The sequence below is a fragment of the Dipodomys merriami genome, unplaced genomic scaffold (assembly GCF_024711535.1).
Source record: "Dipodomys merriami isolate MVZ:Mamm:240054 unplaced genomic scaffold, mDipMer1.0.p SCAF_17, whole genome shotgun sequence".
NCBI classification, from domain to species: domain Eukaryota; kingdom Metazoa; phylum Chordata; class Mammalia; order Rodentia; family Heteromyidae; genus Dipodomys; species Dipodomys merriami.
In genome coordinates, this window is record NW_027203048.1 from 21205262 (window position 1) to 21232500 (window position 27239).

Sequence of the window (27239 nt, forward strand, 5' to 3'; positions counted from 1 at the left end):
ACCTCGAGGATTCCGGGGGGGGGGGGGGCACACCTCCGGCTAGATCTGAGGCCTCAGACACAAGAGTCTTGGTAGAAGGGAGTTGAACAGAGCACTTTACAGCCGGCGATGACCTCCTCCGAGCCCGGGGTTCCCGTCCCACGCGCGCTCGCAGGTGCCGCCTTCCTAGAAGCCCTCTTCTTCACCCCAGCCCAGCGTCCCGGGCTGACCGCGCCCCAGTCCCACCCGCCAGGGCAGGGCGAACCCCAAGCCTTCCCAGAGTCCAGCCCGCCTCGAGGCCCCACCGGGGTCCCCGGGAGGAGGAAGCTATGGGATCTCTCCGATCCCCGCACCTGGGCCTCAGCGGCGCGTCCCCTCCCCGAACCCGTTACGCGCGGGCCTCGCCCCTTTATCTGGCCAGCCCGCTCCGCTAATGGGGCCTGGCGGTCCCGTTATCCGCCCTCGCCTGGGGCCGGGAGACCCCCGAGCCTCCGGGCCGCCGCCGCCGCCGCCCCCTCCCCCGCTCGCCGGCCCGAGCTAGGGGGGCCGCGCGCCGGGCAGGGCCGGAGCCGCCTCCGCGCCGCTTCCCAGGCCGGGACGCGCGGGAGGAGGTCCCGCTGTCAGTCAGCGGGGAAGGCCGGGCCGGGCGGCCGGAGGGGGCGGCGCCGAGGACGGGCTCGCGCCGGGAGCGGGAGCGGGAGCGGGGGCGGGGCGGGGCGGCGGGGCGGGGGCGGCTCCGGGCCGTATAAGCGGCGGGGGCTGGGCGGGAGGGAGGCAAGTGTCAGGCCGATGTGCCGCCCGCCAGGGGCCGGGGTCGGGGCCGCCGGGGCCATGCGCGCGGGCTGGGCAGGGGGCCGGCGGGGCGCGCAGCGGAGCCGCCTCGGAGCCTGAGCCGCCTGGGGCCGGGGCCGGGGAGCCGCGCGGGGCCGCCCGCCGGGGGGGGAGGGGAGCGATGCGGCGCCGGAGGGCGGCCGTGGCCGCGGGTTTCTGCGCCTCCTTCCTGTTGGGCTCCGTGCTCAACGTGCTCTTTGCACCGGGCTCGGAGCCTCCGCGGCCGGGCCAGTCCCCGGGGCCCTCGCCAGCCCCGGGCCCGGGCCGTCGCGGGGGCCGTGGGGAGCTGGCCCGGCAGATCCGGGCGCGCTACGAGGAGGTGCAGCGTTATTCCCGGGGGGGCCCCGGGCCCGGGGCCGGCCGACCGGAGCGGCGGCGTCTGATGGACCTGGCTCCGGGCGGACCGGGCCTGCAGCGACCCCGGCCCCCGCGGGCCCGGCCCCCGCCCGACGGCGCCCCAGGCTGGCCCCCGGCTCCGGGCCCGGGTTCCCCCGGCCAGGGCCCGCGCCTGGGCTGCGCCGCGCTCCGCAACGTGTCTGGCGCGCAGTACGTGGGCTCCGGCTACACCAAGGCCGTGTACCGGGTCCGCCTGCCCGGCGGCGCCGCCGTGGCGCTGAAGGCGGTGGACTTCAGCGGCCACGATCTGGGCAGCTGCGTGCGCGAGTTCGGGGCTCGGAGGGGCTGCTATCGGCTGGCGGCCCACAAGCTGCTCAAGGAGATGGTGCTGCTGGAGCGGCTGCGGCACCCCAACGTGCTGCAGGTACGCGGGTCGGGTGCGGGGATGAGGGGGCTTAGCTGGGAGCGCCCGGGTCCTGGTCACTCAGGAAGAGAGCTCCAGGCGCCAGGGACTTCCTGGAGTACACCGGGTGCAGACCCGAAGTAAGGCACTGCACACTGCACCACCCTGCCTCTCACCCCTGGGTGAGCCCCTCTTTACCGGCAGCTCCTGGGTTTCTCAGCTTGCACACATCCCTTAAAGATAAGAGGCCCCCAAAACTCCAGATGGCGCTGAGGTATGGAACACTAGGATGTTAGATCTAACTGCCAAGTAAGGCACCAAACATCCGTGCCTGGGTCAGTGTCCAGTGATCAGGTCCCCCGTGATAACAGAAATCGAACCCCCATATCTTTAAACTTCCAGGGGACCCAATGTGGCTTTAAAGGTGGAGTGGGAAAGCAATGGAATTGAGAAGGGCTGGAAGGAGACCCGTAGAGTCAACTGGACTCCCAACAGAGGCCCACACATCCCACCCCACCCCCACCCCACCCAGAAGCTACTGGAAGTCAGCTAGAAAATGAATGCACAGCCTTTCCCAGAAATGACCTAGGTCTCCCAGGCCCTAGAATGGGATCACTTGACCCACTGGGGAAGCCTTAGGTCTTAGGGAAGTAGTGGAGGGTCTGAGTGCCCTACTATCTGAGTGTATATGGTCAAGAGCCTGTGGAGTTGAGAAGCCCAGGGGCCTGGTTTCCCACTGGGTGAGACTTGTCTCTATTTATTGGGGAAACTGGCAAGAGAGATGAGGGCCATGTTGCTCTCTCCAAGCTGACTTCCAGGCTGTTCTCATAATATCTGCACTGCCTTAACGGCCCATTTCTCTCCTAGGTCTCTGTCCTCGAGTCTGTCTGGGATGAGACCAACGATTCCCTCTACATAAGTCCAAGCAGACCGAGAGGGGAACCCCTGAGAGATCTTGATGGGGAAAATATGGGATTAGCACAGGTTCCCCAGCCTTAAGCCTGCCCACACTTCCCATCTCTCAGCCACTCTGATTAATCTTTTTATACGCAGAAAGCTGACCAGAAGCCCAGCACCGCCTCTCTTTTCCTCAGGAGTGAGATGGGACCCCAAACCTGGAGGGAGGGCAATGGAAATTAGAATAGACTGGAACACCACGTCCACTCCTGCTGGCTCACAGTCTCCCTGGGCCACCTTCACCCTGGCCAGACTCTATGACAGGGTCCTGTGCCTTGCACTGATCGTAGAAGATTGGGCAGAGCCACCTTTGTGTGTGGTTATGTTGGCTGCATGGCTGACAACTGTGTCCGGAGCTTCAGGGAATGAGCGGCTGGTTACGTGGCCATTCTAACTGGGAGGATCTTACTCTCTTCACTTCCCAAGGGCTCTTGGGAAGTTTGTAGAAATCCTGGGGTGCCAGCCAGATTCAGCAGGGGCAAAAGGACCTTGAGTGACTTAGCAGGATATTCAGTGTTCATTGACTTAAGTCCTTCTCTTTAGATCAGGTTTGGCATTTAGCATGCCTTCCTGTATCTTAGAAACTTCTCCCTCATGGCCTCACCAGACTTCTCAACAAGCATGTATACAGTCCCCAGTCCAAAGAATGGCCCGCCCCTGTAATGTTAGGCCCCTGATGCCAAAGACACTGGAGAAATACCTTATAATTCACCCATGCCCTGGTCCAGGCCTATCTGGGGTCGCTGAGGCTGGAGCTAGTGGATTAGCAGTGCTAGGCTAATAAGGGTCCCAGTGAAACAAGGGAGTCCATAGTATGTTTAGGGACTGTTATGGGGTAGGTCCCCCAATTACTGCCTGGCTCCCAGGCCAGTGTTCCTCTGGGTTCTTCAGCTAGGCTACCTCGCAGGCAAGGAAGCCTGCAAATGGAGTCTCCCTGCTCAGGAGACACCACCATGTGCCAAGAACTACAGTTCCTGTTGTTTTAATTCCTCTTAATCATTCAAAATTTCAAAACCGTTCAACTGTTTATTGAATCAGGGAGGAGCCAGAGAACCTTTCTAGAGTTCCCCATAGCAGGCTATTGAGGCCCCTTTCCCTGTTCTGAAGAGTCTAAAGTTATGCTGTGGGCTCTAATAGCAAATGCAGGACAGCAGGGTGAACTGGGCCCTTCCATGCTTGAGCTCTGGTCCATCTTTTCCTAACTCCAATACACTCTCCCTCAACCCCCTCTGCCTCTCTGTTCTGTCTCTAGTCTCTCTAGTCTCTCGTCTGTCTCTCTGTCTCTCTAGTCTCTCTGTCTCTCTAGTCTCTCTAGTCTCTCGTCTGTCTCTCTGTCTCTGTGTCTCTGTCTCTGTCTCTGTCTCTCTCTGTCTCTCTGTCTCTCTCTCTCTCTCTCTCTCTCTCTCTCTCTCTTCTCTCTCTCTCTCTGCCCCTGTCTCCATCTATATCTTTCACACACAAAACAGATGCCTCCATAGCCCAGGGTCCAAGGGCACAGGGTTTTCCCTGACATACCCATCATCCTTGGGCCTCTAGCTTCAGATGGGCCCCAGGCCTGCTTGGGCCCAGATCCTAGCCAACCTAGAATATATTTCCTTTCCCAAACAAACAAAAGATGGGATCGAAATGCTTAGCCTCATGCTTGGAGGGGGGGGGGGGTGAGAGAGGTTAATGGTATCTTTTTATTCTTTCCTGAGGGGTGTTGATTAATACCTCGTTAACAGTGCATTTAACGACCTCGGGGTGTTTAATAACCATCAGAAGTTTCCCACAAAGGCTCAGTCTCTGGGCAAGAAAATGAGAACCAGTCCCCAAGACTACTCTCTTTACCTTTCCCCCATCCCACCCGGGGCCTGGGGCCTGTCTAGGTTGGTGAGGGATATGGACTAAAGACCAAAGCAGGGTCCTTGGGACTGCATCTGTCTTCCTTCAAGTCGTAGTCCAGGGAATCTAACAACCCAACACTCATGAAGGAGAGCTGGCTGCCTTGGGGAAGGAGAGCCACCAGGACTCGCAAGAGGAAGGGGACACAGGGGGGCCCGCAGGATGAGCACGCTGGCCTGAGAGTGAAAGTGTGCAGGGACATCTAGCCCACAGACTCCACACCCCTACCCCAGCCCTCCAACACTCTCCCTAATGTGGCCTGGACAAATTGGCCTTTGTGTTTCTACCCCACAAGCTGCTGTGGCCTGTATTGAGAGAGGCCAGCAGAAGCAGGGACCCCTGTGAACTCTGATGTGAGTGTTAGTGACAAAGTCAGCTGTGCCTCCCCTGGTCACAAGCCTATGCTTCAGATAGGGCTCCCTAAAAATCTCATCGTCCCTAAAAACCATCCTTCGCTATCACCTTCATTGACACAAATTAGTCACCTTCCCAGATAGGCAGAGAACACCCAGGGTTGTGCCTCTGCCTTTCCTCCCACAAGACCAGAGCATAGGAGAAAAGTTAATTAAGCTGCCAGAGAGTGGAAATGGTGAGGAGCCTGTGTATTAATTAGCAAATGGTATTCTTGGAAAGAACCGGGAGGCGGAACCTGAGTAGTATATAAATGTTCCTTTGCGGTCCTATGTTTGTTAGCTGTGTGACCTTATCTGAGTCAGATTCCCCGCCTGAGATTGATGATTTCGCACCCATAACGCCTGTTAGGGCTATTATATGCATGTAGTGCATTTAGCACAGTTCCTGGTTAACACATGGTAGCCGGACCTGCCCTACTCCCTAAGTGGCAAAAGTTTAGAGAGTTGATAGAGTCAGTAAGAACTCTGGCTTCAAGAAAAGAAGGCAGGGCTGGGAAGGTGGCTCAGTGGTAGAGCACTTGCCTTGCATGCCTGAGGCCCTGGGTTCGATTCCTCATAAGCAAAAAGAAAAAAGCTGGAAGTGGCACTGTGGCTCAAGTGGTAGAGCGCTAGCCTTGAGCTGAAGAGCTGAGGGACAGTGCCCAGGCCCAGAGTTCAGGCCCCATGAGCGGACCCAAAAAAAAAAGAAAAGAAAAGAAGGCAGACTTGCCAAGCTGTTCTCCTCTGGCCTGAGCCCAAGCAATGGCATAGAGATGGCCTCAGAGCAGAAGGAGGGGGTATCTGACAGTCCAGGCCTTCCTTGTCCCCACCCCCACCCTGCGACCTAACGACCTGCCCTGGGTTTCCCCTAGCTCTATGGCTACTGCTACCAAGACAGTGAGGACATCCCAGACACCCTGACTACCATCACGGAGCTGGGTGCCCCCGTGGAAATGATCCAGCTGCTGCAGACTTCCTGGGAAGATCGATTTCGGGTGAGCAGGAAGGAGGGATGGGCCCCTGGGCTCCTTGCTGGGATGGTTCTCCCTTAGAAGGCAGCCTTCTCCAGCAGCTCAGACTCCTCCTTAGCCTGGAGAGGCGGGGTCAGACTAGCGGAAGGGACACAGGCTGGTTTAGGCTATTGGCCAAAGGGTTAAAAAAAAGCAGGATACAGGATTTTACTGGCTATGCTTTGGCTTTCCCCGCATGTATGTGTTCACGTACATGTGTGCCACACACAACACAGGAGGGCTAGTTTCCTGGGACCACAAACAACCTTAAGATCAGTTTGACCTTCCCTTTGTTCTAATACACTGACCTAAAACCACACTCAAGATATTCCCTCAGGGGAGAGATCCATAATCTCCAGACTCCCTGCTGCCATCGCCCACCTGTTCTGTATTGCACCTGCAGGGTCAAGCCAGCCAAGGATTAGTGGGAAGTCAGGGGCTTCCTCTCTAAAAAGCTCCAACTTTTATGGAGTACTGGGGCCTACTGAAGAGAAAGGAGGGAGGGGATCCCAGAGTCCAGGAGGTCCAACCCAACCTGTCTGCCCCCAGATCTGCCTCAGCCTTGGCCGCCTCCTCCACCACCTGGCCCACTCTCCCTTGGGCTCGGTCACTCTCTTGGACTTCCGCCCTCGGCAGTTTGTGCTGGTGGATGGGGAGCTGAAGGTGACAGACCTGGATGATGCCCGAGTGGAGGAGACGCCATGTACCAGCAGTGCTGACTGCACGCTCGAGTTTCCAGCCAGGAACTTCACTCTGCCCTGCTCAGCCCAGGGCTGGTGTGAGGGCATGAATGAGAAGAGGAATCTCTACAATGCCTACAGGTGACCACCATCTGCTCGGGAACTCCAGCCTTGGAGGGTGGGCCTAGAAGGGTATGACTGGGCAGAGAGCCAACGTGGGGTCCTAGAGGCCACTGGGGAGGGAGACTAGCCTTAGCCAATGGAGCCATGGAGCGGGGAAAGCCTTCCACCCAGTTAAGAGAGAATGTTCAGGCTTCTGATGCTGAGGCTAAAAATAGACCGCTCCAAGGAGAAGCCGGGTTAGAGGGGGGCAGCTGAAGGTTTCTGAAAATAGCGTTGGACTCAGCCTAGGCCTGGTAGGACTGGCATATCCCCTCCCCACCCTCGCTCTTGACCTCTGCAAAGCTGCTTATAGCTGAGAAGCCCCAGCTAGGGGGCTGCTCTGATGCTGGGGTCAGTCAGAGGACAGTGTGGGCTGGAAGGTGGGGAATGGTGGGGAGCACAAGTCTCAGATCTCAGTTTGGTCTGAAGTTAGTTGTGGTCACAGCTGTGCCCAGACCCATGACCCAAGGCTGAGTAGACTGCCTGGTGGTGTGCCTCATCACTAGGGCTGAGGGATCTTGCTTTCCAGCTAGGCTAGTATCTGTCTCAACTCAGATTTTTTTAAAGGATGTATCCTTAAAAGCAGCACCCCAGGGCTGGGAAGGTGGCTCAGTGGTAGAGCGCTTGCCTTGCATGCCTGAGGCCCTGGGTTCGATCCCTCAGCACCACATAAGCAAAAAGGAAAAAAAAGCCAGAAGTGGCGCTGTGGCTTAGGTGGTAGAGCGCTAGCCTTGAGCTGAGGGACAGCGCCCAGGCCCAGAGCTCAGGCCCCACGACCGGACCAAAAAAAAAAAAAGCAGCACCCCACCCTTGGGCTGGGAATGTGGCTTAGTGGTAGAGTGTTTGCCTAGCATGCACGAAGCCCTAGGTTCGATTCCTCAGTACCACATAAATAGAAAAAGCCAGAAATGGTGCTGTGGCTCAAGTGGTTTAGTACTAGCCTTGAGCAAAAGTTCAGGGACAGTGCCCAGGCACTGTCAAAACCCCAGGACTGGCAAAAAAAAAAAAAAAAAAAAAAAAGGCCCCTGACTCCCTGGTTTCCCTCTGCCACAGGTTTTTCTTCACATACCTCCTGCCCCACAGTGCCCCACTCTCCCTCAGGCCTCTGCTGGACAGCATCGTCAATGCCACAGGTGAGACTCAGACCCTATCTGCTTCCCATCCATCTGCACCTCCCCAAGGTGTGTGTGGGGACAGGAACCAACTTACAGCATCACTGGACCCAGAATCCATCTTTTCCCAAGGCTTATTCTGTAGCAAAGGCCCTCCCCTCCCAGGCCACAGTTGTTTGAGTGTAAGGCCCACCTGGAGGCAGTAAGGACAGCCTCGCTGCCCCTGTGGGGAGGATTGAACGCCCGGGCAAGCCATCACAGGTCACACCTGTGCTGCACTCACAGGCGAGCTCACCTGGAGTGTGGACGAGACCCTGGGCCAGCTGGAGGCCGTGCTGCACCTGTTCCGGAGCGGGCAGTATCTGCAGAACTCCACGACAAGCAGCAGCATTGGTGAGTGACTCCAAAAGAGATCTGGTGACTGAGATGTGGAAGAGTGAGTGACGCCACCCTAGTTGAGCTAAGTGGCTCACCTCCCCCCCTCTCCCCTCCCCCTCCCCCCTGACTCCCCCAGGCCAGGGGCCCTGGTCACTAAAAACCATCCTAAGAACACTTGAGTGATGCGATGACTCTGGGAGGTCCACTTGGAGATTCCGTCTCTGACGAAGCAAACACACAACTCATTCTGTCTTGAACTGAATGTCCTCAGACCCCTCCATGTCCTGGCTGTGTAACTTACCCCCAAGGCCTCACTTCCTTCATCTGTGAATTGGGTTCAATATCACTCACCTCACAAAATTCTTATGGGGATTTTGTGGCCAGTGAGGTGTGTAAAAGCGATTAGCACAGTTCTTATTACACAGCTGGAACACAAAATGTGTTTGCTTCTCTTTCCTTCCTCTGCACTCACAGGGCTAGAAGAGTAGCTGGAGGTGGAGGGGCCCTTCCCCAAAGCCAGCCAAGAGGCTGATTCTCCCAGGGTAGGGGAGAATTCTAGCCACTGGTTATAGGCTGTGGTCCCTCCACAGAAGCCTGGGGTTTAGCTGTGTTGGCAGGGGGGCAAGGGGTGGGCAGCCTCCTTATTCAAGGAGCCCTGGCCAGTCTTAGGGGTGGGGGAGCCCTCGTTAGCCCTGTAAATAAAGTTTAACGAGGTGAACAATGGCTGGCTCTGTCCCTGAGGACTCTGTTTATGGGGCTATAAATCACAGCCAGCCCTGGACTTTGGTCTAGTCCCTGGCAGGAGATGGAGGCCGGAGGGCGGGGTGGCCAGAGGCCCCGGGATTCTGCATTATCAGTTTAGAACTGGGGCTCCCTGCTACAGTGAGGAAGATGGGGTGGACAAGAGGCCTGCAGCCAAGCAGCTCTCTGAGCCTCTGGAGCCTTCTGCATCACTGAGAGACCTCAGCCCCTTCTGCAAACACTAGCCATGGCTGTTGGGTTTTTTTTTTTTTTTCATTTCATCATTTGCATACCTCTTAACCTCAAAACCCTTATGAGTGCCCTCCCAGGCCTATCTGAGGTTAGGACCTCTGTCCCCAAGGCCAGAAGCAGATGTGACTTCTAACCAGCACCAGAAGCTGGTTAGAAATGCAGATTCTCAGGCCCTACCCAGATAAGATTCCCTGGGCCTGCACATGCACAGTGAGGTTTCAGAGGTCTGACTCTAAATGACTTAAATGCCCTGACCTCCGCAGCCAGCCTGAACAGCTGGTGGTTGTGTGTATCCACCTGTCTGTTTTTCTGTCCCACGAATATGTCCACTTGTGCTCAAGTGCCGTGGCCTTTGATTTGAGAGTTGTTTCTTTCCCAAAATCCAACTCTCTGTTTGGCCGTCGTTGCACAATCAGCCTCTTGGTTTTTTTTTTTCTTTTATCTTTCTTTTTGTTTTGTTAGTCATAGAGCTGAACTCAGGGCCTGGGTACTGTCCCTGAGGCTACCACTTTGAGCCACAGCTCCACTTCTGGTTTTCTGGTGGTTAATTAGAGATAAGAATCTCACAGACTTTCTTTCTCCAAGCTAGCTTTGAACTGCAGTCCTCAGATCTCAGTTTCCTGAGTAGCTAGGGTTACAGACTTTATCCACCAGCACCCAGAGATCAACCCACTTTGAACAGAGATCTACCTGCATCTTTATGCTGAGGGTACTGGCCTACACATCAGCTTTCACCTAGCAAATGAGTCTCGCAGTCCTATTCAGAAAGTAGCCCTAGCCCTCAGCCAAGACACACAGTTCTCATTTTGCATTATCCCCAACCCATAGAGTACCAGCGTATCCCAGACAGCACCATCCCACAGGAAGACTACCGCTGTTGGCCATCCTATCACCATGGCAGCTGCCTCCTGTCTGTGTTCAACCTGGCCGAGGCTGTGGATGTATGTGAGAGCCATGCTCAGTGCCACGCTTTTGTGGTCACCAACCAGACTACCTGGACAGGTGAGCCAGAGGGAGAGGGCATTCTGAGGGTATGGCTAGACTTCGTAGGAGTACTGGGCAGAAACCAGAGGGAAGGCTGAGCTGGCGAGGTAGAGGTATCTGTGTGCTCAGGAGTCAACTTAGGTGGGTGGCTCTGCCTCCAGGGAGAGAAACATCCAGACCTGTTACCTTTTTCCTATGCTCCAAGGTCGAAAGTTGGTCTTTTTCAAGACTGGATGGAGCCAAGTGGTCCCGGATCCCAGCAAAACCATATATGTGAGAGCCCCTGGCTGATCTGTGAAGAGTTCAGCTGACCAGCTGACGATCCTCACCAGGTGGGCTTGCCTGTGGTGCAAGTAACATGCACTAGAGGCCCTGCCTGTCACCTGGGAATCCCTGCAAACAAGGCTGACATCCCAGACAGACCGATGTGACCAGAACAAATGTGCAATAATGCAACATGTTAAAATGTGAGTTTGCCAGCTTAGGTCTGAGACTGCTGGCTCCCAGACTGCAATGACTGGTTGAGAGACTGATTGCCTTTCCTGAGCTCTGGGCTGCGAGCAAGGCTCAGGCTCGTCTGAACTGGGACAGTTCATGGTGTGAGAATGTAGCCAGAGCCCTGCTACTGCTGCTGCTGCTGCTACCGCCACCGCCACTGCCACTACTGCCACATGCCATGGCGGGCGGAGGCTGCGTGGGGACAATCAGTCATGGAATGTTCTCTCAGCTCCAGATGGGAGACTCGGTGAAGGGGGTGCTCCCAGGTAGAGATGATCCCATTCTTGCAGAGTCTGCCTCTGTTCTCCTGACAGGGGGCGCTCCCAGGCCAGCCTAGGGGTCGGGGCAGCAGCACACACGACCATATGAGCCAAGATAAGAGTGGAGGAGCAGGTTGCGTTTGAGCCAGGACCTGGGGTGGGGGTTGAGCCAGGGCCTTTCTGCCTCATTTGCTTTCAGTGAAAGCCACAAAGCAGCCCAAACCAGGCTCTCCCCCTCCTGGATTTTGTATATCCAGAAGCTTTTGTACTTCTTGTTCATTAAATTGTTTATTTTTGTAAAAAACAAAACAAAAACAAAAACAAAAATTAATCCGCTAATAAAATGACATTTCTTGACAAAAACCCTTCTCAAGACATGGCTTCTTGGGCTGTGATTTACTTACTTAACCGTGTGTGTGTGTGTGTGTGTGTGTGTGTGTGTGTGTGTGTGTGTGTGTGTGTGTGTGTGTGTGTGTGTGTGTGTGTGTGTGTGTGTGTGTGTGTGTGTTTGGCAGAATAAAATCTCAGTGGCAAATATGGAATAAAAGGTGTTCTCAGATCCTCGTCCCATAGTACCAACCTCCCACCTTGTATCCCCTCCCCTTTCCCCTAGGAGGTTCTCATTTTAACATATCCCAGCTCCTTATGTACAGAGCTCTAACCCATGGTAGTGATGGGCTCGTGGTGCGTTTTGGACACCTCCGTTAACTAGAGGGGAAATCATTCAAAAAGGAATTATGGAAACCAGGTCCACTTTGCCTCTGCATGTGGTTAGAACATCACTGGCATTATCACTACTGCCTACCACAAGCTCATGGGCACTTTTCTTTGTAGCAGCCTTTCTCTAAGCAAGAAATACATGAAGGGGATTGGGAAGGTGGCTCAGTGGTAGAGTGCTTGCCTTGCATGCATGAGACCCTCTGTAAAATTCCTCAGCACCACATAAGCAGAAAAAGCCGGAAGTGGGGCTGAGGCTCAAGTGGTAGAGCGCTAGTCTACAGCTAAAGAGCTGAGGGACAGTGCCCAGGCCCAGAGTGCAGGCCCCACGACCAAAAAAATACATGAAGAATGGGGAGAAAGAAAGTCTACGGAAAGAGCACCCTCCCCTTTCCAGATTTTAGGACAGTTTATCAAGGGAGGGGTGTATGGACACATAACTAGAAGAGGTGGGGGGGAGGTCATTCAAAATCAACTGAAACTAGAGGCCCACACCTGAGCAGATGTGGTTGGTGTCATTTCTCATATGCAATCTAAGTAGCTGAGGTACTAGAGTTGTAGGCTCCTCATCATGGACACCCCACTGACCCTCCAGGTAGCAGTCACTCCCATCCTCACCTCCAGCTCACACATACATGTCTTATTGGTGGTGTCTGGGCTTACAATGGTGGGCAGAAGCAGCCCAAACCAGGCTCTCCCCATCCTGGATTTTGTATATCCAGAAGCTTTTGTACTTCTTGTTCATTAAATTGTTTATTTTTGTAAAAAACAAAAACAAAAATTAATCCGCTAATAAAATGATATTTCTTGACAAAAACCCTTCTCAAGACATGGCTTCTTGGGCTGTGATTTACCAAGTCCTGCCCAAGCTCTCCATCCCTCAGGCCTAAGTCCTCTTAAGAAGGACCTCAGCCTCCAGACCTCTCTCCCTGGCTGAACTCATGCACCAAAATGTTTGGCATGTGCCATCTAATGTTCGATGCACTGCCCAGGCCGGGCACCGGTGGCTCACGCCTGTAATCCTAGCTACTCAGGAGGCTGAGATCTGAGCATGATGGTTCAAAGCCAGCCCAGGCAGGAAAGTCCGTGAGACTCTTATCTCCAATAAACCACTAGAAAACTGGAAGTGGCACTGTGGCTCAAGCAGTAGAGCGCTCGCCTTGAGCTGAAGAGCACAGGGACAGTGCCCAAGCCCAGAGTTCAAGCCCCATGACTGACCCAAAAAAAAAAAAAATGCACTGCCCAGTTACTCTTCAAGTCTTATCTAGCCTGAGGGGCTCTGAAGGCAGGCAGGAGGCTCCATGTCACCAAGCTGGGTGCTTGCTAGGAGTATCAGGATTGACCTGATGGAAGGGAGCTAGGGCGAGAAAACTGATGACCTTTCACAGTCCGAAGAACACAAGACCCAAGTTACAACCAGCAGAGAGCCCACAGGGCACAGCATATGCATGACTTAGTAAGGAAAGTGAAGGCTGAAGATGGACCAACCCCTTTGGAGGAGTTTGCAAGACGATGGGCTTACCCTCCCATCGAGAGGGGCAGAAGGAAATGACACCTAGAGCAGGCCAAGCTGTGGCCTCAGGCGATAAAATAATTCCAATTTTACAGACCTGAAGACTTAGCCCATGTCACAGCTGCAGAGTGATTTAGAGAGCATGCAAATCCAGCCATAATTCACAGCCCTGGCTCTGCTCAGCAGCACGTGCTGCCTCCTATACAGAGCTACAGCCAGAGCAATCCAAATTGGAGTTAGCTCCACCTTCCTTGCAGTGTGTGACAAGCTAAAACACAGGCCCCAAATTCGCAAAGTCTCCTTTAGAAAACTTGCCACAGGTGGCCAAAGGGATGATTACTCTTCCCTCAGATGGCCAGTCTTTCCTCAGAATCTTTCCAGGGTCAGAAACGGCCAGGCTCAGTCTGCAGAATTGAGAGGTGATGAAGTACCCAGAAAAAAAAAAATGGGTAGTGAGTAAATAACCGAGGCAAAAATACCTCCATACAGACACACATGTGGCCACCTGCCTACCATGGACCTTGCAAATCCTGGTGCATCTTGTTTTTTCCTTCCTGTGGAAGCCAGGACCATGTCTTACCTCCCACACCCCCTTGGCAATACCAGTGATCCCAGCAGTGGCCGATGGAACTAATATTCCCTTCAAAGCCACAGGTGACCTGGGTACCAGGGGCTCGTGCCTATAATCCTAGCTACTCAGGAGGCTGAGATCTGAGGATCACAGTTTGAAGCCAGCCCACGCAGGAAAGTCTATGAGGCTCTTAGCTCTACTTAATCACAGAAGAAGTCAGAAGTGGTTCTGTAGCACAAATGGTAGAGTGCTAGCCTTGAGCAAATGGAGCTCAGGCAAGCCACAGGTGACTGTGTCAGAGGTAGGAAGCCAAGGTGGGCTGGGAAGTGACGGAAGTAGGAACAATAGGGAGGGGGCAATGTAGCTCACTAGTTCCTCCAGTGAGGATCCAGAGCCAGGCGAGGGTGGTCAAGAACCCTGGACAAAAAACAGTTGTACTTTTTGACTTACTGTTAATTAGCTATGACAACTTTTCTGAAACTCTGTTCCTTCATCTGAAAATTCCAGATGGATAATAACAGCTTTACAAGAGCCTTACCAAAATGGTCTTAACCAGTATCATCCAACAGGCATAGGCTGGCTGACAGTCATTGCATTATTATTAGTGAGCTGGGAACTCGGTGTTCATCTGTTATCTGGCTTGAAAGAATAACTAGGTCTGCTAAGGAGGACCAAGGCTGCCTTGCCTGGAGCCTCCCCCCTCCTCAGCAGAGAGCATTGCTGTTGGCGAGGGGAGGCGGGGCTCAGCTGCCCGGGTCAGTGCCCTCCACGTTGAGTGTGTGGCAAACAGAAGAAGGAAGAGGATTAACATGAAAGCAGAAAATGGGATTAGGAGGCCCCAGGATAATATGCCCACCGCCCCCTGGTCATGACAACAGCTTCTTGCTTTCATTCTATAGCTTTCTGGAGCCTGAAACATGTAAGACAAGGTTGCCCCTGCTCCTGGGGCAGAGAGCCCAGAAAGGAGACTTGGTGGACTCCAACTAGGAGATTACCAAGTTTGCTAGGAAGAGAGCCTGGGCCACGCCTGGCTGCCAGCCAGACCTCTGGCTGCCTTTCTGTGCATGTGTTGTTTAATCCACATGGCAACCATGGCACAGAGAGGTAAATAGTAAGATCCAAGCCCAGGCCTCTGCATCTAGAAGCTCTCATTCCTTCTGTTCCGCCCAGTACAGCATCTCCTCGTGATAAGTGATAAATATGCAGATCAGCGATCCGCTCACACCTGTTTCCCAGGCCCTCACCCTGCCTTTGACACTGTCCATCACTGTCAGGGGCTGTCACTTACATAAGCTGGTTTATACAATCTACATGATTATGTGTGTCTAGCTTTGAGGGGGGAAAAAAATCAGGAGTCTTCCCTCAGGAAAAGGAGCATCATGGACATAGACATGAACCTTGTATGTTATGTTTAGGGAGTGAGAATTCTGTGGTAGAGTGAGAGGTCCCCTCTAGGAAAGAAAGAATAATTTTGCTTTGCAGCAGTGTCCAGCCATTCATTTGGCTTGAGTATGTTATGCATATAAAGTAATGAATGTGGAAAGTATATATATATATATATATATATATATATATATATATATATATATATATATATCATGATTAGAAAGGGTGGGGCCTTTGAACAGGTCTGCTTTAGGGCCACTGTGCAGGACTTTTACTTTCCCTGTTCCCAGCTAATGCTATCCCTAGGATGGGGAAAGTGCCATATTCATCTAGCTTTGTGAAGTATGTGGATCAAGATCTCTACTAAAATTCCCTCTCAACTTTTGAGGCTGACAATCATGTGGTTCATTTTCATTCACTCAAGGTCCTTTCTGACTCCTTTCTGGAATGTGGTCTCTACACCTTACATTCATTCACCTACCCATCTGTGGCCTCATTCCAGCTCCAGGATCTCTCCTAAGGTACAATGATGAGATAGTCCCATTCCATCATTCATAGGAAATAGCATAATGAACTATATGGTGAGCAAGGTGTGAGCACAAGGGAACCTAAGGGATAATAGTTGCAACCCAGGACCATAGGAGCTGAGTCATTACATCTCTACCCCAGGGAAGGGACCAGTTACCATTACCACAAGCTGGAAGGACAGCCCCAAACAGAGGGAGTATTTCAAAAATAGAAGGGACCAAGGAACATGGTTAAACAAGGTGGAACCTTGCAAAGAACATATGCTTTCCTCACACCTGCCTCCCTTCCTTCCCCCCACGGCTCTCTGTCAAGCCTTCCATTGGACAAATCCAATTGGAAGACAAGAGGGCCAAGGTATTTGATGTGAGATCCATGATATCACCCCCTTCAGATAGCAAGTGAGAAAGGAGGAGAGCAGACTACAAATATACTACCCACTTCATGTGAGAGCCTTGATCTACCTTGAAGGAAGGGCAAGTGAAGACTTCTTCTGTCTCCAGTTTCAGTCTTTAAGTGTTCAATTATTTACAGTTCTGTTAGAATGAAGTAACACCCTGGGCCCAAACAAACCTTCATGGCTCTCATGTACTCTCAATAGAGCCACTATCATCCCTAAGGAGACAAACTTGGTCCTTGGAAGATATTATACTAGTCTGGTCTTTCACGAGGACATAAACTACTATATAGAATCTCTATGTTGTTTAAATTCCAAGGGAAATGCCAGGGGGAAAAAAGAATCTTAAAAAAAAGTGATGGGGTCAGGCGCTGGTGGCTCATGCCTATAATCCTAGCTACTTTGGAGGTTGAAATCTGAGGATCTCGGTTCAAAGCCAGGCCAGGCAGGAAAGCCCATATACTCTTATCTCCAGATCACCACCAGAAAACTCGAAGTGACACTGTGGCTCAAGTGGTAGAGCACTAGCCTTGAGCTGAAGAGCTCAGGGACAGAAGCCAGACCCAGAGTTCAAGCCCCATGACTGACCAAAAAAAAAAAAAAAAAAAAGCGATGGGGCTCCAATGGCTCCCACCTATAATCCTAGCTAGTTCAGAGGCTGAGATCTGAAGATTGCAGTCCAAATCCTGCCCAGGCAGGAAAGTCCGTAAGAGCTTACTAGAAAAAAAGCCAGAAGTGGCACTGTGGCTCAAGTGGCAGAACACTAGCTTTAAATAAAAGAAGTTCAGGGACAGCACCTAGGCTCTGAGTCAAATCCCAGGACTGGCAAAAAAAAAAAAAAAAGGTGTGTGTGGGGTGATGATGGTTGGTGGGGTGATAATAAAAAAATGAAACACTGGATCATAATGACCCATAATGCTTTCCTAGGCTGTCACAGAAAGTTTCAAATCAGTCACCCTAAAAAAAGTCCAATCTTACTATTATCATATAATTATTATCATATATATATTATTTCCAGTCCTAAGGCTTGAACTCAGGGCCTGGGCACTACCCCTGAACTTTTTGTTCTCAGATCCACTTTCCTTTTTGGTGGTTAATTGGAGAGAGGGGTCTCATGGACTCTCCTGGGCTGGCTTCGAACCACTAGATGGTCAGCTCTCAGCCTCCTGAGTAACTAGGCTTACAGGCATGAGTCAGCAGTGCCAACTCATTTAATGTTCTATTCAACTTCTCTTTGTCTCTGCTGCCCATCTCTGACCAATCACCAGCTTATAACTTCCCCCACCCCCCACTTTTTTGGTATTTCTAGGTGTGCAAGAACTCCAGTCATTAGCAAAGCAAAAGATATCTGTGTGTTCCCTCCTCTCTTGACTGATGGATCTATGGAATATTTCTTGGATTCTAATAACTGTGGTGCCCCATGCCTTTCAAGAGTTCACAGTGTCAGTGGTAAGGTCACAAAGATAGACAGTCAACAAGGCAATATACAAGGTATGACTCTATGATCATGAGGTTTGTGAAGGCAAAGGATTTGATGGTCACATCTCAAATCATGGAGGCCAGTTTGCATGGTCCCCAGGAGCATTGGTTCTTCAGCTGAAGCTGTTACTAACATTTTTTCCTCATCCAAAGAAAGATTTGTTTATCCTTGTTCTTCATGTCTTATCTCTAAGCCTATCCCCTGTAACCAGACATTGCTGCATTCTCCCCGTTCTCATGGCGCCTCAACTTCATTAACAGGCTTTAGTGTGGAGCTTTTGAAGGATTCTTAAAAGTGTAAATAGATTGTGTCTACTGTTTCCCTCCCTTATCCATATACTTATTTGACCCTTCAAAAAGCTCTAGTAGATTAGCGAGGCATGATTTCTTCTTAGCAAAGACAGGCTGCCTTTCCACAGGATGCAGGGTTTGTTCAAGTGCTCCATAATCCTGCCTTTATAGGCTCTGTTGACTTGCTTGGTGTCCAAATAAAACCAATGGGCCATTTCCCAGAGACATCTCTGGTGTCTTTGAGTCTTCAGCATGGTAATCGATCTGGAGAAAAGGCTCTCATTCTTCATATGATATTGATCTTATTTATTGGCTGCAGAGAATTGATGGAGATAGAGGAGGCAAATAAAAATAAAAACCTACAATATGCTTTGCTGTCCATTGCTTGGCGATGTAAAGTGCTTGTACAGAAGTAGCGGGGAGTTATCTGTATCCTATTTCACTTTATGACATACCACCTTGTTTACATCGCTCTTTAAGTTGTATATAGGATATAAATTACCTTCAAATGCCCTGGTCTTGAGTCATTTAGTTTCAGCCATCAATAAAAATTTTAAAGGCAGCAACTGTTCTAAAAAAATGATTATACTTAGAACATAGATATTACTATAATTGAGAAAGACAGTTCATTCTATATCTGTCTCCTGTATCCGTGTGTGTGTGTGTGTGTGTGTGTGTGTGTGTGTGTGTGTGTGTGTGTGTGTGTGTGTATGAATGGGTGAGTGGGCATGCATGTGCAGGCACCAATACTGGGGCTTGAACTCAGGGCCTGGGCAATGTCTCTGAGCTTTGTTCCTTGAGCCATAGCTCCACTTTCAGCTTTCTAGTGATTAATTAGAGACGATCTTGTGGACTTTTCTGCCTAGGTTAGCTTTGAACTGTATTTCTCACATTTCATCCTCCTGAGTAGCTAGGATTATAAGAATGAGCTATAGGCACTCCACTTTCCTGTATCTTTTTGTTTTGTTTTGTTTTGTTTTGTTTTTTGCCGGTCCTGGGGTTTGAACTTTGGGCCTGGACACTGTCCCTGAGCTTCTTTTGCTGAAGGCAAGCACTCTACCACTTGAGCCACATTTCCAGCTTTTTTGAGTATTTTACTGGAGATAAAAGTCTTGTGGACTTTGCTGCCCAGGCTGACTTCAAACCGTGATCTTCAGATCTCAGCCTCCTGAGTAGCTAGGATTACAGGCATGAGCCACTGGCACCCGGCTTCCTGTATCTTTTTGAACCAGGCTTTGAAGCTATGAGGGATCTTCTGACTCCATCATTGAGCTATGCAGCATTTTCTAGTTAAGAGCAAATGAGTTTCTTCTTTAAACATTGACCTCTGCTTAGCACATTTAGTACTATTTGACTTAGGTCTCAAGATAGTGCTATTCCTGGAATGAACTTACATGTTGAAACTTAGAAAAACATCCACAGTCCTATCACATGTGCTCAAATGACCTTTCTTTTCCTATAGCCTCTGCAACAATTTGCTGAGATGAAGGGAATTCTACAGGGCACTTTTAGGTTAGGAACTTCCAGGTTAACTCTTCAACGCTCATATCTTTATGTAACCCATTTGTTGCTGCTTATGAAAATACATTCTGAGAAAAATGACACAAAATGTGGAGAGATTCAAATGTACACTGCTGTTCCTTGCAACATAACTTAGATTCATGAAAAAGAAGGAACACGTGATTAATATGAGAAAATGCACAAATGATTGTGATAAATTAAAAAAAACAACACAAACCTAGGTATGCAACTATGTTAAAATAAATGTAGAGAAGACTAGAAGTACATAGAATCAATACTTTCATAAGTATTAAAAGTTAGTATTTTTCTTTGTTTTCAAAGTTATTATACATGTTTTAAAGTGTATTGTTTTTTGTTTGTTTGTTTTGTCATGGGCCCTGAACTCTGAGCCTGGGCATTGTTCTTCAGCTCTTCAGCCCAAGGCTAGTGCTCTACAACTTGAGCTGCAGTACCACTTATGGCTTTTTCTGCTTATGTGGTGCTGAAGAATCGAACCCAGGGCCTCATGCATACAAGGCAAGCACTCTAACACTAAGCCACCTTCCCAGCCCTTAAAGTGTTTTATACATGGTGACTTTTTGTTTTAATTCAATGTTCATGAAACCAAAATTCATGGCTCAATTCAATGTATTAAAGGAGTAGTTCCATGTTTTTACCAAAGTGAGAGGGTAGGCACCAGTGGCACATGTCTGTAATCCTAGTTATGCAAGAGGCTGAGATCTAAGGATCACAGTTCAACACTAGCCCAGGCAAAAAATGTCCATGAGATGCTTATCTCCAATCAACTACCAAAGAGCTAGGAGAAGAGCTGTGACTCAAGTGGGAGAGCACAGTCCTTCAGCAGAAAAAGCAAATGGACATTACCCAGGTGCTGAGTTCAAGCTCACGTACACAGAAATGAGACCCAAATCATCTACTTTGTTTATATAATTTTTCCTTCAACTGGACTTTGGAAAAGTCAGCCCCACTCATTCTCTCAGCCATGAAAGCAGCTAGAATCCCAAATGACTACTGAAGCCCAAAGCAGAAGTGATTATTCCTGGAGCCATCTGGAGCACCTAGACCTGAACCACTGAACTATTTCAGGAGAAAAGTCACATTATTGGGACTTTCCTAATATATACATTCGAAACCACTCATTAGAATTCTAAATCAGAGAACTTCATGGATCCAATAGAATATGCCTACAAGTTGGATTCATGGCAGACAGTTTGAAACTTCCAGTGTAAAACCCACCTCTGAAGTCCTAGCCAACTGCCTGATTTCCCAGCAACCCAGCCACCCCCACTCTCACCCCGTCCCTCTGTTCCCTCTTCAGCACTGAGCCCTGCACTGTCGTACTGCTTGATGAGGGCGATGAAGCATAGTAGTCCTCAGAATTGCAAAGGCGTATGAATCTGTCCCTGGTTGGAAGCATTGCTCCTGCCAGAATGTGAAAGCTGGCGACATTTTTGGTATTAATTTGTTTCTCCGTCTGTCGCTTACAGTTAGTGTGGCTGTGAGGAATGGATTTGATGCTGTTCAAATATGCCCAATTTCATCCTTAAGCCCCTTCACAGCTGTCAGATGGTGCCAGCCAGTCCCAGGATCTGTTTGCAACTTGTTTGTCAATCAGGCTTCAGTAGTCAATGTGTTTATCACTGTTTATTCCAGCACCACTGCCCTGCCTGGCACCATTGACCAGCTGCAGAAGATGAATGCCAGCATATGGCTGCCTTGAGCTGGGGAGGGAAGGGGGAGCCGCTTAGTAGTAGAGCGCTTGACTAGTAAGCACAAGGCTTTGGGTTCCATCACACACACACACACACACACACACACACACACACACACACACACTGTGTGTGTGCACACATGCACACAAAGGGGAGTGAGTGCATGCGCACATCTTCTCCATCCTTACTCTCTCCCTTTTCCCATCTGTCTCTGGGAGTACTCTTGGCACCAGGACCACAAAGGGATTCTGCCTGCTTCCATGCTTGGCATTTGCTTCTGACCTCTTATGAGGGCATCTGGGCAATCGCCACTTCTAGAAAATGACCCTTTCCCCTACAGACATTCTTAAGATTTCCCACACAGAGTTCTTGGATATTTAACCCTAGACTTGCAATAAGGTATACTCATCCTCAGCTCTGACAGTCATTCTTAGCACCTGTTACAGTGATTCGGCTCCACAGTCAATGCTTCCTTGGGATCAGGACAAGTTGCATCACTAGGGCATGCACTGATGAATGCATTAATCACCCGTCAATAAACAAATGAGCTGAGACTCCTCATGTAGCCATGTTGGTTTCAACGTAGTGACATGCCCCTTCCAGCCTCATCCAGGTCCCCTTGTGGTCACAAACATCTCCTATTAGTTCTTAGTTTATTCTGGGCACTACAGATGCTGCCAGATGTTTACTTTTAACGTGAAGAGAATTACACTACTCTTGTGGTTGTGGGGTGGGGGGAGGAAAGGGAATCTCAGAGCTTCAGGGCTGGCAAACCTCTCTATAGCCCAGTCACTGGGGGCTCCTTCTCCTCCCCTCCAGATGTGGCCCAGCTCCCCCACCCCATAATGCCAAGTCAGCAGATCTGCAGTATTCCAAGCATGGAGGGCCTCGCAGCCTCCAGAGCCCAGCAGCAGCACACATGGCCTGCCATGTGGGGTGCATGTGTGTAATTGAGGTCACGCCTCGACTCCACCAGCCCTCACAGTATTGGGATAGAGACTTTGACTAAAGGGTCCCTTTCTTAGCTCGCCTTTTAAAACAGCTCCCTTCTGGACAAAATGGAGAAACCCCATTCAAATTCTTTGAACTTACGAAAAGACATGGATGGCATTTACAGCCATGAGAGGACCCCAAGACTAATCTCAAAGCCTGACCCACTCACAGCCACACCTCCATTTCCTGATCCCATCAGGGTTTATAGACCAGTCCAGAGGAATTTTTGCTGCTAGGGAGTAAACTGAGGGTAACAGCAGAGTCTGACTTCTTATTTCCCCAAGAATAAATAAGATACAGAGATCCCAAAGCATAGATCCAAGATGGAAGGGTGAGATAACATGGTTGTATTCCTGTCTGCCTATAGCCCCCATCCTGAACCTTCTCCCTCCCCTTCATCAAACCACGGTGTAAAATCATCCAGTCGGAGACTAATGTATCTCACACACAGTAGTCATTTTCCTTCTTTCCTTCCTATAGCTACTTTTGGGCAGAGGTATGCCAAGGTAATCTATACTACCACCTCCCCCACAAAGCCTTCCATCTTCTCCCAATGACTCCTGAATCCTTATGGCATCCTTTCTTCTTTCCAGTCATACATTTCACACATACAGTCTCTGAGCCTTCTAAGAAAACAGGCCCATCAATTAGTCATACCTTCACACAAGTCCCATTTTTCTCCTTTTGTTTAACAATCAGTTACCACTGAGTGATAGCCCTTAAAACCTTTAATGAGGGGCTGAGAAGGTGGCTCAGTGGTAGAGTGCTTGCCTTGCATGCATGAAGCCCTGGGTTTGATTCCTCAGCACCACATAAGCAGAAAAAGACAGACATGGCACTGTGGCTCAACTGGTAGAGTCTAGCCTTGAGCTGAAGAGCTGAGGGACAGTGCCTAGGTCCAGAGTTCAGGCCCCAGGACCGACAAAAAAAAAAAAAAAGCAACCTTTAAGGAGCCAGAATAAGGGAACACAAGGGAAAAAGAGTCTGGGTACTCATGGGGAAGACCTGGAAATATGTGACTCTAGACTCGCTCGTAACAGTGACCAGAAGTGAGGTTATTCCTGCCTTCTCTAAAGTAAACAGCAAGTAGGCACCGCCTTAAGCATTCCCCTCTGGATGGGTTGATCTCAGGACAGGGAGAGGTCATTGGAAGCAATGGAGAATATTGCCAGAGCCTTTCTTTGGTTCATTGGTCATGAATTCGAATTGTCAAGTCAACCACTCTGGATTTGAATCTTAGCTCCATAACTGAGGTCCCAACTCCTTGGGACTGGACTTGCTCCTGACCGGGACTTGCTTAAGATCATCCATCCTTGATTGCTACATGTGTGGAGAAGGGATATTGTAACACTTAGCTCATAGGGGAGCTATAAAGTATACACACAATAATCTTGGTAAATCATTGGGCCCACTACATTGGAAGACCTCAATCAACATTAGTTATTACTACCATTATGGTGTTTTATATTCCAATTCTAGACCCAGCCCTCCCCTAGCAGATCTAGTTGTGTGCGCCAGGGCCCATCCAGGCTATCCTTGCTTTCTATTCAGCCAGATGTGGCCAAGTGAATAGGGCAGATGGGGCAGGCTGGGAGGGCCAAGAATTGGACAGGACCACCCATCAGGCTGGGGAAGGTGCTGGCAGGACAGCCGGAGCTGCAGCTGCTGGGCAGCCATCCAGGGTGAGAGGCATGAGGCAGTGAACAAGGGTGTGGAAACACAACAGGTGGCAGCTCAGTAACAGTCGGCGGCTGGTGGGGAGCAGCAGACTCTCTAGCATTTGCTAACGGGGTGTCATTTCCAGCAGGTGAATCACAGCAATGAGCAGTTCCAGAGGGGTCTTCTGAAACCCAAGCAGGCAGACCCCAACAGGAATGTCTATCTTCAGATTCCACAAGGCAACAAAAGCCTAGATCTGGGGGGTATGGACATTGTGGGTAACCAAAGAAAGAAGCACAGGACCTCATGCCTAGAAAGACCACCTAGGGTACCAAGATGAAGTCACAGGGACAGTTTACAGGAAACAGAGATATTACTAGAATACAGCTAGCGGGAGAGAAGGGTGTCATTGATAGGGATGTGCCAGGTCAGGGCAAGCACAGCAGGTCTGAGACTACTGTTCCCATAATGAGGGTACAGGAGAGGAAAGCTAGACTAAAAATAGCTTCTTTTTCCTTCTTGGTTCCCAGGAAATGATAACTCATAACTAGCCCATAAATAGACCTATGAGGCAAAACAGACCAAAAGACCAGTAACAAAAGGTACTTGTAGCAGGAGGTAATAGTGAAGATAATCTCTCTCTCTTTCTCTCTCTCCCTTCCTCTCCTTCCCTCCCTCTTCTCCTTCTACCTTTTCTTCCTCCTTCCTCCCCTCCCTACTTCCCTCTTCCTTCCCTCCCTTTTCTTTTAGTATTCTAGTTTTACTAATTCTTGCTCTTTTATTCCCCATCGATCATGGGGCTTGAACTCAGCCTGGGTGCTGTCCCTAAGCTCTTTTTGCACAAGGCTAGCACTCTATCACTTTGGGCCACAGCACCACTTTCAGTTTTCCAGTTATTTGGAGGTAAGAGTCTCATGGACTTTCCTGTCCAGGCTGGCTTTGAACCATGATCCCCAGATCTCAAGTGCCTCAGCCCTGAGCTCTGGCTGAGCCCTTGCCTCCTCCCTAGCAAGATGGACTGAAGAGCTTATGACCTGGCCTTGGTGGGAACAAGGGTTGCCTCTCAGTTTGCCCTCTACTATAGAATGTGATCAGAGGAGTGAATAACATACTAGCCTTCCTGGAGCTGTGCCTCTAGGAATGAAAAACCTGGGTCACAGAACCTCACTGACCTCCAGGACTTCCTAGATACTTAAAAGGCAAAAATGTCCCATGGTACTAGCCTAGATCTTTCCAACAGGGAATTTAATTGAGAATCAGTTGCACACATGATAAGACTAAGAGGCCAGGGCTGGGATGTGCGGCCAGGGAGAGAGGTGACATGTGACTTCAGTGGAAGCCGTAAAGAGGTCTGATTCTGCCAAAGACACTATGAGACGCAAAAAGAAGGGAACTCGTATTTGACTTTCTCCTTCCTCCCACTTATTAAGGTTTTCCCAGGATCCCCACCCCCATTGGTTAAATTCACCTAAACGCCAAAGAATAGAATGCTTGGGAAATGGGGGGTCTATGTAACTAATCTCCAGGAGGTCAAAGAACCAAACTGCAAGTAAACAGGCAACTGGCAAGCACCGGCCAAGAGTACCAGTGGGCTTTGTATACCCCACTTGCAAGTCTGTTCTAGAGAAGTGCTAGAACTGGCTCCCCAGGGGCGGCATCCTCCCTAAGCCCTCTTAGCCTCACACAGATGGGAGGCTGCCTCTGGTGGAAAAGACATCTCCTTAATAGAAGACTATTGTGAACATTTATCAAGCAGGATGCTACCCCTGGGCAGGTGGAGGAGGGGGGTAGTAGAAACCTGGGCATTGCCTGAAACAAGTGATATCCTCCCTTGGGAGTCACCTGCGTTTGTGTCCTAGTTAAAGGCTGGACTGAGTCTGCTGTATGGAGGCTCTTTGAGCCATTTCCTACCCTGGAAGAAGTCATGCCCTGGGTATTGAGAAACAGTCAGGTATCTGGCTGTAGATTAGACTCAATGTACTCTTTACAGACGACCAGAAAGCCTTCTCCTCCATCTCTCTGCCTCCTGCCCTAAACCCATTTGTTCCAACTTCCTTCAGTCTCTTCAAGTTGCTCACCCAGGAAATTCAGCCTGAGCTGGCACTAATGGCAGGCTCTACTGTGTGGCCCTTATTCCTTCTAGGCATAGCACATGCTCCTTTTCCACATCCACCCCTGCTATGGGAATACCTTCAAGGCTCTCCGCACTGGGGTCCTGGGAATGAGGGTTAGGGAGGAGACAGGGTGGAGAGAGGTAAAGAACATTTCTAAGATTCCTGAAAGCTTTTCTGGCCTTGCCCAGCATGGGCTGAGAGTCTGAATATGAGCCCAAGAAAGCATGTAAAACAGCATCATCTCCCAGCCCTGTCTAGACTCCCCTTGGACAATCACAGTGTAACTCCTGCCCAAACACTGGCTTTTTAGCTTCAAGGTGTCAGGTATGTCTTGTGTGCTCTGCTCACAGCCCTAGAAAACCTGTCAGCCATAGTACAAAATAAAACTGTGGCACTCCCTGTTGAAATTTATTTAAAAGAGTTGATGTGGAGCCAAGTGGTAGAATGCTTGCCTAGCATGTATAGGGCACTGGCTTCAATCCTCAGCATCTAAAATCAAAAGGTTAACATTTTCAAGATGGAAGCAATAGAGCATTCAACCAAGGGCTGGATCCTTTGAAATGCAACTGCAAAGGTGGCAGGCCCATGAAGCCAGCCTGGTCCTAGATGGTAGATGGGGTAGTTGCCTCCAAAGATACCACCCTCTGTACCCACATCAAGAGATGAAGCCTAATTCCTCTCCCTTGAATGGAAAGCAATGGACAAGACATCCTTGCACCTGCAAGACAAGTTATAAGAAACCTTACAAAAGCTAGGCATATATCCATGCCGAACTTCAAACTCTACTACAGAGCTATAATAACAAAGACAGCATGGTACTGGCACAAAAACAGACCCGAAGACCAATGGAACAGAATAGAAGATCCAGAAATAAATCCACAGGCCTACAGCCAGCTGATATTCGACAAAGGAGCCAAAGACATACAATGGAAGAAACAGCCTCTTCAACCACTGGTGGTGGGAAAACTGGGCAGCCACATGCAGAAAACTAAAAGTGGACCCCAGCCTATCACCATGCACCAACATCAACTCAAAATGGATTAAAGACCTTAACATTAAACCTGAATCTCTGAAACTACTGCAGGACAGAGTAGGAGAGACACTTGAACTAATAGGCACAGGAAGGAACTTCCTGAACAGAGTCCCAGGGTCACAACAAATTGGAGAGAGACTCGACAAATGGGACTACCTTAAAATAAAAAGCTTCTGCACAGCTAAATCTATCACAACCAAGCTAGAAAGACAACCAACTAATTGGGAAAAATATTTACCAGAAATATATCAGACAAGGGGTTAACATCCTGAATATACAGGGAATTCAAGAAACTAATCCCTCCCAAACCTAACAAACCAATTACTAAATGGGCAAGGGAACTAAAGAGGGACTTCTCAGATGAAGAAATAAAAATGGCAAAGAAACACATGAGGAAATGTTCATCATTCCTGGTGGTGAAGGAAATGCAAATAAAGACAACCCTGAGATACCACCTTACCCCAGTCAG

At 50.1% G+C, this 27239-nt stretch overlaps 1 protein-coding gene and 1 long non-coding RNA gene across 4 annotated transcripts in view; one reads left to right on the forward strand and one right to left on the reverse strand.

Moving 5' to 3' along the window:
- Nucleotides 1-27239, reverse strand: part of LOC138829229 (uncharacterized) — a 182288-nt gene that overhangs the window by 57823 nt on the left and 97226 nt on the right. Inside the window, exon 5 of one of the 2 annotated variants that reach the window (XR_011372513.1) lies at nt 8084-8167. The exons of the other annotated variant lie outside the window; for it this stretch is intronic. This is a non-coding gene — a long non-coding RNA (uncharacterized lncRNA). Of the gene's footprint in view, nt 1-8083; nt 8168-27239 lie in introns of those variants that run through there. 2 annotated transcript variants of the gene reach the window in all.
- Nucleotides 879-11325, forward strand: Pkdcc (protein kinase domain containing, cytoplasmic). 2 transcript variants are annotated; one of them, XM_070025472.1, is made up of 7 exons: nt 879-1570; nt 5655-5777; nt 6429-6613; nt 7688-7767; nt 8032-8139; nt 9946-10119; nt 10307-11325. In XM_070025472.1, exons 1-7 carry the CDS (start codon nt 932-934, stop codon nt 10390-10392), a joined length of 1395 nt encoding a protein of 464 aa, XP_069881573.1. In that variant the 5' UTR covers nt 879-931; the 3' UTR covers nt 10393-11325. The 2 variants fall into 2 exon arrangements, with proteins under 2 accessions (XP_069881573.1, XP_069881572.1); XM_070025471.1 differs by having other exon boundaries at nt 883-1570; nt 6342-6613; nt 10307-11324.